Genomic DNA, 13,484 nt, shown 5'->3' on the forward strand with positions numbered 1-13,484 from the left:
GTAATCGTTATTACGATTAAATTATTATTGTTCTTTTATACTGATTAATGATTACTGAAATCTAACATTGCGATTACTAATGATTGATGATCGTATGATTAAATGCTTTCTAGATGCTTTTATTGACAATTATTTGGGCAGAGAGAAGGTTACCCTCCTGCGACAAACTGGTACTATATGAAGGGCACAGGGGAAAAACGGTAGTAGTCACATTATGAAAATTTTAGAGTATAGCAAAAACAAAGTTCGTGAATTCCTCTCCATCTTACATAAAAACAAAAACAAAATCACATTAAATGATATTCTATTATAACATGTATTTATTTAAACAATCTATTGACATAAATACAAAAATTTAATGGCATAAATTGAAAAAAAAATATTTAAAAATTGTTTTTCATAATGTGACGACTACTACCGTTTTTCCCCTGTGCCCTTCGTATAATTTACAGTGCTTATTTTAAGTATCCGTACCTCTGAAATTCCAGTTGATTATGATAACGGTGACCAATATACTGACGGTGTTCATGATGAACGTGAATAACAGGTATTTGGCAATGAGCGGCAGTACTAGAGAAGTAGGTGGCAGTATTTTGGAGACAAGCAATAGGAAGACGACAAGTGACAGTAAAATGCTGATGCCCAGCGTAACCTTCTCGCCGGCTTCAGCTGGCAAATAAAACACCAGCACGCACAGAAAAGATATGAGGACTGTTGGAAGTATCAAGTTGACCGTGTAAAACAGAGTTTTCCTCCGTATCACAATGTAGAACGTTATGTCCGTCTGCGTGGGCTTTTCTTCGTATACGTTTAAATACGCCGGTACCTGTGCAACACAAGAATCGTAATATTATTATTATTATTACATGTAAACAAGAGAAACAAAAGACGCCGAAGGATCGGTTTTCGGAACACACCAAATTGGCATACATTCAACAACAAGTGGATTTGGCGTGTAAACTTATCGTGAACCACTCAATATCTCACTGGGCTTAATCATTTTTCACCATTTTGTTTTTAATCCCCTCCAAACTTAGATTTTTGATAGCAACTTTAGAAACTTAAATGGTAACGCATACATTTCATTAACTTTTTAAATTGAGAATAATATACTAAATATGTTGACTGGTCGATAACCAGTTTTGGATAACTATTTTTGAAGTTATTGAAGTTTCAAGTTCAGGGCAGGAGGAAAGGTAGAGTGTAGTATTATTTTTATCTACGCGCATTTCCCAACCGCACTTCCCCTCCCATCGTAACTTTTAAACTCTTATAACTTTAGCAATTAGCAATTATTTTACACATTAAAGGTATTTGTATAACATCAATATGTATAAATCCTCTAAAATATTGTCAAACAATTTAGTTATTTTGAATTCAGGAAGAAATTTATTTTGCGAAAATTAATATTTTCCCCATTTTACTCTTATTTATATTGTAATTATATCTATACAAAGCAGCAAAAAAAAAAATTGAATGGTTCATTCAAATTTAACGGACTAATCACGAACCACTAAATGACGTCACGAACCTCTTAGTTAATCCTTTAATGAACATTTATAAACCCAGCACTAGTTACAGACCTTATCTCTTTTATATAATGTTTACTTTTGTATGAATTGTCATACACGCTATTCACAAGTAAATAGGACAATGGAGTCACCTAAACTAATCGCATAATTCACACTGAAAAAGAGGACACTTCAACATGCAATATCCATCCTCTACTCATAAATAATTTATGGAAATTACACGTATTAGTGCATTTTCAATTAGTTTATTTAAAAATGTATTCAGCTAAATATTTTAAATGATTATTTACCTCTATTATGTCCCATGTACCGGATTTCCAATAATCGGAGAGATCAACGAAATGTTTGTCATTATACAGTGCTAATGACACTTGATCGCCGTTAAATGTCCAAGAGCCGAATTTCATTATGCAAGTTTGTTGATCGAATGGAAAGTACGTGACGTCTATGGTACACGAGCTCTGCAACACAGTAATATAATCCTGTAAAAACTAATTAAAATTCAGCCTTAGAATAATTTTTAAAAAATGCATTCCTAGCGATATGTTCGTCAGTGACGTATCTATAAGTGAGTTAAAATGTTTTTAACTCTTTGCACTTTTTACTTGTCCTTTTGTTGTAAATTTCTGCTGATAGTTTTGTATCAATAGTTAGGGCCGTAGTAACCATACATTCAATGTAGTGCAGATTCTTGTTCGAATAAAATATTGTATTCCTAAATATACTGGTTTTATATATTTTTTAATAGATTTAAAATTTAATAGAATAAATTAGAACAGAATAGATTGAATAAATTTATTTAAATATTTTTGTTACGCTATCAATTGCTAAACTTTTATAATGCACAGCTAAATTAACGCGGTTTATTGTTTTAAATATCGTACTTAATTTTCAAACCAACTTTGTAGACTTAAACTTAAGTTATAATTATTATGTTACTTTATACTTTGGATTTTTATTAATAAATAGGGATTTCCTATATTTTTTTCTTAAAATATTTTTCTCATTTCCTTACTTTTGCGTCCGGGGCGCGGGCATTTTTTGCCTCCTTTGTTATACGACCGTGTTAATAGTTCATATGAATCTAGATAAAAATGTCTATAAACTTTCAAAAATAAACTCGAAATCAAAAATGTCCATAAAGTATATAAGTAAGTCGTTAAATTATACGTATGTCAATAAAAAAAAAAATCTCGCTGAAGCGGTTGCTAATGTTAATTAATTTTCTACTATTTTATATTATGTAATAAATTCTTCTCCTTCGCCTTCATTCCAACTATTTGAGGTCGACCACCCTTATTATGTCATTTTACTTAATTCACATTTTACGATAAACTTTTTCTTGGGACATTATCGTAGAATTCTTCCTTTTCTAATTATGCCACATCCAGGGATGGACAATATCTGTAATACAAGTATTTAAAATACTTTTTGTATGTTGTGTCTTGTATTTAATCGAAAAACACTGTATTTGGTCATAGCTCATACAAATTTTAATCATTTATACTTATGCCATGTCCTGGCATTTTCGTGTCAGAATAAGAAGTTGTAATGTTACTTGTAATTTTGTTTGAACCTCGCCGCAGTGCCGTGTCAAACAAGTTTTAATTATTGGGATTAAGGAAAACATATTTAACCTAGCTAATTACACAGCTATGTTCAAGTTTATATGATTAAATTAAAAATTAAAGTTCAAAAACGTTATAAACATATTTTGGGATAAAATTGTATTACATTACATCAACATTTTATTAACGTTCAAAAGCATTGCATCCTTCACTTTCGCATAATTGTTATTTCAATAACCATTCAAATATACTTGAAACGTGTGTAATGTGCGGAGTACCATTAAACGATTTTTTTTTCTAGCGCTCATACTTAAGTATTATATTTCAATTACAAGTTGTATTCAGTTTTAAATCAAATTAAAACAAAAAAATATTGATCATTTTTATTTATATGTAATATTTTATATTTACAAAATAGTTAGGTCTGCTTTTCACAATGAATGAGGGGGATACATATAGTGAATATTTATTTTTATGTTTAACGAAAGGGACGTCAAGGGAAACTTTTACAGACATTAATTCTTCCCTATAATTAAATACCGAATCTACCTTCTCCGCAAAATTATAATTTTTAAATTTATATACTTATACGTGTACTCAATACTGAGTTATTATATTTGAAATCTTCTTTTGTGTATCTTTAACAAACACCAAATAGTAAATATCGCTTTTATTGTTTAGTTTGGACTGTCGAAAATAGATTTTCCCGTTCATTCCGGTGGTCTTCAACTCGAGTTTATATAGCCCCGGGAATGTTCGTGTGTATATTAGTTTTTCGCTCGCGCTGAGAGTTCACTTTTATTGCAATCGTATTACACAAACGCACACACACCTAAATAAGAAATCGAGGGAGTGTTATTGATCAAAGGTCAACCGGACAGCGGTGGGACAGACAGCAGTTGAAGCGCTGGAAATACGTATACCTTCTTCCCTATAGCCTTCCCTTCACCTATCTTAATTCGGTAGCTGCAGCTTTGTCTCGCCGACAACTACGGCTGCCATGCCGTTGTTATTAAATTCCCAGAACTCTATGTCGATGTCGAGATTTTCACTAGAAAAATTGCCAACATTCCATTTTTTGGGCGACCACTTTGCTTATGGAACAACGTTGTGTTTTCAGAATTACCTCTGCCCTCTAGACTCTACCCTATACTTACTGCGGTTCTTGCCATACTGTGTGCTAAATTATTCAACCTCGCCAATAATTGTGGCGTAAAATACAGAAACGGATTTCAAAACATTCAAAGTCCCTATCACCACATCCGACTACTACTTTTCAATAATTGGAATTCATTGTTAATGGGGCAACCTTGTTTATAGAACTGAAAAAAAGTTAAATTTCAACAATTTTTTTCCTGTGCTAAAAATGTGTACACAAGTTTAAAGTAGATACATATTCATTCATTTGTAGACATAAAAAACAATGTTGAAAAATAATCATTTTACAGCGATTATTTTTTATATTGTATTATATAGACCTGGAATTTGTTTTTGTATTATATAATCTAAACGGTTTATTAAAACAGAGGGACAAAGTGGCCGCGTTTATAATATTCTGCAACGTATAAATTGCGTATTAAAAGCATCCGAAGATTACAGTAAGCCGTCGCAGGTGAGTGGGGTGGTGGTGGAAAACTTAACTAAAACATGCTAATACACGAGGGCTAAAATTAAATTTCCTGTCGAAGGCTCAAGAGCGAAATAACAAGGCGAGCCCCCATCGGTGTTTTGTTGCACTACCTCAGCGACGTATAATAATAATAATAATAATAATAATAAGGGTTGACGGCAGAGGTCTCTAAAATCGTATTTGTTACAGGAAACTTGTCTTGTTTTAATTTTAACTCTATCGTACCTTTTATCCTTTCTTTCGGCTTACTAACAAAAGTTTCTCAAAAAACCGATTGAGTTATACGGTCCAATGTAAAATCATTATATTTCCAATCGAAACCCCCAAAATAACACTTTTACTTTATTATTTTATGGAATAAAGTAAAAATAAAACAAAATATAAACCAAAACCTTCCACTTTACTTAATTAAAGAAAATAACCAAGTACAAAAAAATATTATTACAAACATAAAAACATCCCTCTTATTTATTTAGCACTACTAATTTTTGATATCATGTTTCAGGTAAACCAAAAATAATGCGTATCATTATAATTATAAATATTACAGTATAAGTACAAGCATATTTAAATTCAGTGAAAGAATTCATATATTTCGAGTCTTCCTCCAAAGTGGCGAAATCCAGTATTATTTAAAGAACCAAGATCGCAAGGTTTAAAAAAAAACAACTCTCCAGGATTTTTAATAATTTTGTCAATTTTAACTTAAACTATAGGTAGCAGGAAACTAAACGATTACTTGATTTTAATTTTTAAGTCATTCACAACTCATTTTAACAAATTTCTTCAGTATATCTTTAAAAAAAATATGTTATTATGGAGTATTATATTGTATATTATTGCATTATACCACAAAACATATTTATAATATAAATATGTAATATAATTAAAATGTACCTGGTATATGGCTGGCGGTACCCACAGAAGTTCTCCATTTGGTCGAATGAGCACGTTTGACTTGTATCGAACCTCGTAGTTGCCATCAGCACTATATATAACAAATGTTTTCGTTTAGTGTATGTTTACGCGAATTTTTATAATTCTTGTTACCAATATAATTTATTGTAATTTTAATAGGTTTTTACTACTAATATAACTTCTACTATAAAGTATTACTTAATATTTTATATAATAGTATTAGGTATAGAGACCAGAGTACCGATATTCAATTTTACTTACTTGTTGAACAACACTATATCTGGCTTCCATACTTTGTCGGGTGGTAATCTGAGCACCTGTATACCGCCATAGTCTGCCTCGTCCCACTGTAATTGATAGTCTGTCCACGTCTAAAATATTAAGAAAACAATATAAACTGTTGAATATAGAAACAATTACCTAATAATTATTGATGGCATTAACTTTTATAAGAGCGCAGACAAAATTTAACTTCGGACTAATTCATTCAGGCTTTGCTTGATAATCAGTTATTTACAAAAAAAAAATCAATTTAAAAACACGCATTATGATAATATTCGCTTAAGGTGTTAATATTTCAAATTCGTACTTCCTAACGAAATTGAATAATGGTTGTAACATATTATGTTAGTTTATCTAGACTTAGAGTTCTATGCTTGCTCTACAGGGTCGTCCAAATTGGCTTATACCCTTCATTGGGACAACAGAAATACGTCCTGAAAACTTCGGTTTGATTTGTTGAGGTGTTTTGAAGTGATGGACATGTATACAAACAACATATTTATTCATATAGAAAACTGAATAATAATAAAACACAGACATCGATAAAACAAATACGAGTAGACTATTCAGTGTATATAATTGAAATGTAATGGTTAATTTCATTTGCAAATAAATTGTTTCAAGCGTTATGTTGTATGATGGAATATAAAATATATATCTAGTCGATAAAATTTATTCGTATGAAATCAAATACAACAACAATGGCCAATGGGCTATGCCTACCATTTGGCTGTATTAATTTAAAACTAGGAACCAACATTATTTTTGAAATTCAGTTGTTTTAACTTATCGAGAAAAAAATACGTGCACTTTTTTATAAATATAACGTTATATTAATTAGAATTATATATGTGTAAAATTGTGAATACAAGTAACTACACGGCGGTGAGTAAAGTGAACACATTCAAACTTGTGATTACCGCATATAATTTACACATCCAGTCTCACTGCATACTTTTTACAGTCATTGATTGTTGTGTATACTTGTGATATATTTGTATATTCTATTAACATTTTTGGCATGTTGTCAGCGTTCTATATTCTTTTGGTTTCAAAACGCGTTCCCCGCAACCATGGCAGTTGTTTCGCCCCGACCTTACGTTGCCTATATTGATTATTGCGCTTTCACATATACATACATATGTACATGGGATTTCCCTGCAAACTACAGCATAGCCCTTGCGTTATCCAAAGCGTTCCTTATTTGTTTTTATTTCGTCTCTAATCAGATAGGCAAACCGAAATCCTAACGACGCTTATGTTACGAGACGGTAACAAGATGTATTTGGGAATTGTTTATTCCCAGGGACTTTACTAGCAGCCGTGAAGGATGATGCAAATAGGCTTTGTATACTATATGTAGCCTTGACGTGTTGAACAGAACTAACATAACTCAAATATACGTTTAAAATATTTCCGATAAATTATAATGTACAAAATTTGCTTTATGAAAAAAATAATACGAGTTTATGTATAATTATCATTGATCACCTTAAAACGATGTAAAAAGAAAACAATTAGTGCCTATCTTTATAATTTGGTAATTCTTTTGAGATAACCAATAATGATACAATTGTCTTTCCTACCTATACCTATACCTATACCTCTAATCTAGAATCTGTTGTTCAGAGAAAATTAAGACAAACAACAATTCAGAGTGGTAATTTTCAATGTATAATATCTTTATTTTCACCTAATTATAACAGTAAATAGTAAAATACAAAAATATACTCACTAGTCTCAACCAAACATTGGACTTCATAATTTGACTCTTCTCGTTCTAGAACAAAAGGAAAACATTTAAGACAATTAACTAATTAGTATTAAATTGGGTAATTTTATCAACTAATAATAGATGTATAAATTATCTTCATCTGTACATTTTTTAACTGATACAAAATAATGATTTTTTTTGTGAATAAATACTTTATTCGTCGAATGATCTATCATTAAAAAAATGTCCAACCTTGATTTTTATTCATTTAGTTTTTAATTTTCAAGTAAGAACTACATACATTGTATTAGTTTTATTTTATTTGCAACACTGTCAATTCTTATGAGACAGCACATTAAATATGACAAATTCATTATTTTACATTACTAGGTGATTGAAATTACAGTCCTAAAAAGGACCATCGTATTGTGTATATATATATATATTATATTCAGCTGATTACGTACCACGTTGATGAGTTGCACGAACGCTAGACCGAACTGCACGTTTACTTTTTCGGTCATGTTCTGAACCGGCCGGATCAGCTTGTTGTAGCCTCTGAACAGATCTCTGACCAGACGCTCTTCGTCTTCTGAACACCAGCAACCTGAAAAAAAAAATTGGAATAACAAAATCGTACCGTAGTTAACTATAACAGAAAAAGAACTGTACGGCAAACATACAAAACAAAAAATGCCGAGTTCACTGAAATTGTTGGTCTTGAAAAATATGTCCAGTTTCGTAATTAAAACTGTAAAAAATATATTGTACTAAAAATGCGTGGAAAAGGTAGTGCTTTGCGTATAAGTTGTAACTTATCGTGTGGAAATAAAACAGATAATAACAGAGTCGAAACCCCGGTCGGTTGGTTAAGTATAAATATACGACGGAGGTAAAAAATTACTTGGATGACATTAAACCGGCTTTTAAAATGTCTTATCTTTTTTTCATATTTTATCTTTGTGTTTTCCTTTCTTTTTTTAAATTACGGTTGAAATAACGTTTTTCCAAGCTCTAAAGCCAAAGCGAAATTTCATTCTAGACAAATATGCTCAACGTAGCTGACAGACATTTATCAAGCCATAGATATGTCAAATTCTTTTCACAAACAATAAATTCTTATGCGTAGGATAACACTAACTGGTACCCTTACCCAACATTTCCTCCTAATAATATAAATGTTGACGAGTTTATTATTTAGTCATAGCATGTGATATTGTAGAGACTTTCGCAGAATACAGCATTTCATATGTCTCAAAAGTTGATAATGTTCATATAGGTAGGTACACAAAAAACATAAAATCTCTACCATAATATACTGCATAACACATAACAACATATAATCATATCTTTGCAATGTTAATAAATTACACTGGCCTTAACGGATAAAGTTTGAACCTATTATTGATGTTAGCTAATTAAAATAAACAAAAGCGGTTGAATATAAACAGGGTTGGGCAAAATGCAGTATTTTGTCAACTAAATACAAAATACAGTATCTTGTATTTTTTTAAGATACAAGATAAAAATACCGGTTCAAAGTACAATTTATGTATTGATAAATTATAATCGATTTTTTTTTTTGTTATATCATTATTTTGTTTTGTCATAATTTACGTTTTTTCCGTTTTACTTATTAAATAATCGTCAACTTTATTTTTTATATTGTTATAAGTTTCTTTTTAATTAAATGCATACAACTATAAATAACATATTATATTATACAAATATGAATTAATTTTACATATTTTAACATTTACCTTTAGATACAGACAAAAATGTTATAGTGGAAACCAACGATGCCGATATTTATTTTATTTATCACTATTACAGAGTATGCAAACTGCATTTAACTACAGATTATTATCATTATCTCTTTATGGCATATTATTTTGTTGAAAATGTTTTTAATAATAGCACTAATAGTTTTGGAATAAGATGACTAATAATATTTTCAACTACTGTAACGTTTTAAATAACAGTGATTTATTCTTCTGCCATTATTCAGTTTCACTGAATAACGATAAAATTTCATGACTGTTACAATATACTAGGTGACTGCGTGAAGTCTGAACTACTTAGTTCATATGGTGTAGGTATCATACACATTAATAATTACACATAATTAGTCATCTGTAGATGACTAAATCAAAGAGTCCGACTCCCAAACCAGGATTATGTTTGGTCCAAATTATATTTCGGATGACACGAATTTATTATTATTGAAAGTAATCAATATTATGATAATTGAGTTTTAAATAAAAATAACGAAATACCAGAGTACATGTATTTGTATCTTAAAATCAAGGTTCAAGATACTACATACAAGATACAAAAAGTATTTGAAAGCTACTAGAAAAAAACTTGTATACTATAACTGTAACGGCGGGAAATTATTTTCTTGAATTAAAGTAGTCGTTGTATTGATAATAATAATAATATAATACATCACTAAAGGTAGTTTATCGTATAGCAAAGAAATAAATTCTTCAAAATATTCAAATTTTTCATGACTTTTGAACAATTTTCACTATGTTTTTTAGTTTGTGCTAACTTGACAGCTCATTTTTATGATTGTAGTGTAAGTATTAAAAATACATTTTCTTGTCTCATTTATCCAAGTTTAACGTTTATATAGCTAAAAACACGGGTATGATTTATGAAGGCACCTTGTAGAAGTACAAAATGTATCAAAAAGTACAAGAACATAAAACTATGATTATGTTTTTTTATTATTTGCGTGTATTCGTGTAATATGTGACTTGATTTCTCGATGGCCACCGACGATTGCAGGTACCGCCGCGAATGACTTTGCGGTGTACCCATAACCGACTGTCCGAGGTTTCAGTACATTAACTGCGGCGTTTATTGGTGCGCCGACCAGATAGTATTGGCCGGCGATGGTGTATGTTATTGTGCGTATTCGCCTCATCGCATCGGCTGGCAATTCATTTTGCGCGTCGTTTCTCTTAAGGACGTTTTGAACGATAGCCCCGTTTCGCCACCGGTAACGATAATAATTAATCCGCTTCAGCTGTCCCGTCATTCATCACAGGCAAAAGGAGTTTTCGCGGCACACTGCACTGGCGAAAGCTCTGGACGAACGGGCATCGGTAGCGGCAGGCAGCAATATAGCACCGACCAGCGCTGCCAGGACAAACACTATATCGGGGAGGAGTACCCCAGGTTTTCGCGGCGCTTAAATCTCACCGCTTAATTTATCAAAACCTCCCAATGTAAGCAATTCGGTTGTATTGTGCGTTGCGCGTCAAGTAAAAGGCGAGGAAACATGTTTTTTTTTTCCATCACCGGTTTGCCCAAGCCCCAATGATCCTTGCGCTCGTTTTTGCCGTTGCAATATTATATACGAAACCATATATACCTACGTGTGTATGTTCATCGGGGGACAGTAAAATGTTGAAAATCTAAAACTCTTCATAGTGTTAATAACCAACAATTTGGAAAACTCATTAAAAATATTTTTTTGAGATAAATTAAATTTTATGTATTATCGGGTTCAGAGTTGGGCATATTATTTTATAACTTTAACGTCAGATTCTGTTTACAATTTGTAATTTAATGGTTTTCAAGTTTTCTTTATAACGTTTACACGCTCAGTTTTATTTGATAATACACCGTTTAGTATATGTAGGCATATATGTTTTGTCCCTGTTAGTGGATTAATAATCAAATATAGCGTATCTCAACATTAGAAATATCAGAAGTCAACGTAAAATGTATATATGAAATGAAAAAGCATTAATTTTACATCACTATTGTATACTACTATTTATATTTTATTCGCTGAACATAGATAAAAAATTGTCGCGTGGATGATATTTTATAAACGCGTATAACATAATACTGAATACAATTTACATACACGATTGTATAAACATTAGCTTACTTAGGAATTCAACGCTGTAACACGATGGTATATTATTGAGTATACGGATTTTCAGGGGAGAGCGGGAAGGTTCAGCCCTAATGTCTTTTTCATATCACCACGCTAATGCATTTTTAAAGCTCCTTCAAACTCAAAATGCGATAATGTTTAAAACGCGTGTGTTCGCAAACGTATAGGTTCGGCTATTTCAACCGACGCGACGTTGGCAGTCTCTATTTAAAATAACAATATGAAATAAGTAATAACTGATTAAATCTGTAGTATATACATTATTTTCAAATAAATTACCAATTATTTTATTTAAAAAAAAATACGAAAGACTATTTAAAAAAACAAGTTTAAAGATTTTAGAGTGGTTTGTCATTCTAATATTGTTTAAACGAGAAATAATATACCGGCACAGTCACTAGTTTTTTCATTATCTGCGGGTTCGAGACTGTCCACAGAAAGAAATAGCTAACCTTCCTCTTCTACAGGGCTTAAATTCTATAGTCAACGAATGGTTGGCAGCCAGCAGTAATCCTAACCTTCCAAACCCAAATCCTGTCTAAGCCCGTCTAGTAGGGAAATACAGCTGCAAAGAAGATTGTTTCAACGAGAAAACGCAATTACAAACAATCTTTATTGAGTAGATTCAATCACACACGACGATCAACTTCACAATAAATTATGTATTATTTTTCAAATTCTAAAGGTATTCAGTTATTTAATTATATATACAATAACATGATTTATACACTTTTTTTGGAAAAAAGTATATTTTATTAACTTTAAGTGTCTTTAAAATCAAATAAACAAAGTCGAGAGACTTCGGCAATTATATATTGAATATAACGTTATTTTTCGTTCTGTAAACTCATCGATGTAATGACGTCCATTAGGAGAAAACTAGGCCTCAATGAATACTAAATAAACTACTATAGATATTTCTATAATACTAATAGACCAAAAATTAATGTTAAAAAGCTTACAAAGCATTACCTACTGGTATTGCATAAAATATTCTTTATTGAACAGCAAATGAAAAATATTATTATAATAAAATGAGATCGAGTCAAAATACAAAATCTTAATATATTTATAAACTGAAATACATATATAAAATTACATCTTGGTAAAACTTGAAAAATGTATAAATTACATTTAAAATGAAAGTATCTATTAAAAATTAGACTTAATGATACTTGTATCAATTGGTACATTGATACTATTTCCCTATAATAGATGATTATAAATACCCTTTTTTCGCCGCACTTAAAATCATCGTAACTAGTTATACCATGTATATATGCTATATACATCTATATAATATAAATTAATATTGATCTATCCATAAAATGTTTGAGTTTCGAACTCAAACCAATTATTCCAAGGATATTTGTGAAATATATGCCAATTAAAAAAGTTTCATTTTGGTAGTAGTAAAATGAATGGCTATGAACATCAACAATAAACAAAAAGACATAGGATTGCTTTTTCGTTTAGTATTCTCTTGAACTCGTTTTCACATCAATATACACTTTATAGTTGTCAACGACTTTTATAAGTGAGCTCTTATAGAAGTTTTAGTGTATAAGCTAAGCGTATATGTCATAAAAAAAATATTGTCCAAATGACAATGCCTATGGAACAGCTCTACGGAATCGGCGTATTTATTCTATTATACATATATTCTTAAATTTTATTTTTTATGTAACTTATTAATTAATATATTGTAAAAACAAGATTATGTTGAAACAATTAAAATATAATAAATAAAAAAAAATTTTTTTTTTTATTTTCGATCACAAAAATTGTTATTTTGAAGTATATGCTGATTATTCTAAACTTTTCACATTACTTCATCAGTAAATATACTTATACTTGACTTCTACGTATACAAAGAACAAACGTGATAAACGTTTGTTCTTTCTTTGCTAGTTTTTAAATTTAA

At 30.5% G+C, this 13,484-nt stretch overlaps 1 protein-coding gene across 1 annotated transcript in view; it reads right to left on the bottom strand.

Moving 5' to 3' along the window:
- LOC126843621 (acetylcholine receptor subunit beta-like 1) overlaps positions 1-13,484 on the bottom strand; it is a 36,860-nt gene that overhangs the window by 4,719 nt on the left and 18,657 nt on the right. Inside the window, exons 2-7 of the mRNA XM_050581291.1 lie at positions 8,112-8,251; positions 7,666-7,710; positions 5,910-6,019; positions 5,628-5,718; positions 1,823-1,993; positions 475-826 (exon numbers count right to left, since the gene is read on the bottom strand). Of these exons, the coding sequence (XP_050437248.1) occupies positions 475-826; positions 1,823-1,993; positions 5,628-5,718; positions 5,910-6,019; positions 7,666-7,710; positions 8,112-8,251 (909 nt within the window). The remainder of the gene's footprint in view (positions 1-474; positions 827-1,822; positions 1,994-5,627; positions 5,719-5,909; positions 6,020-7,665; positions 7,711-8,111; positions 8,252-13,484) is intronic.

The sequence above is a fragment of the Adelges cooleyi genome, unplaced genomic scaffold (assembly GCF_023614345.1).
Source record: "Adelges cooleyi isolate 19-005CV unplaced genomic scaffold, UGA_ACOO_1.1 ACOO_flye_CR_arks_rails_tigmint_CR_PRNA_1, whole genome shotgun sequence".
NCBI lineage: Eukaryota > Metazoa > Arthropoda > Insecta > Hemiptera > Adelgidae > Adelges > Adelges cooleyi.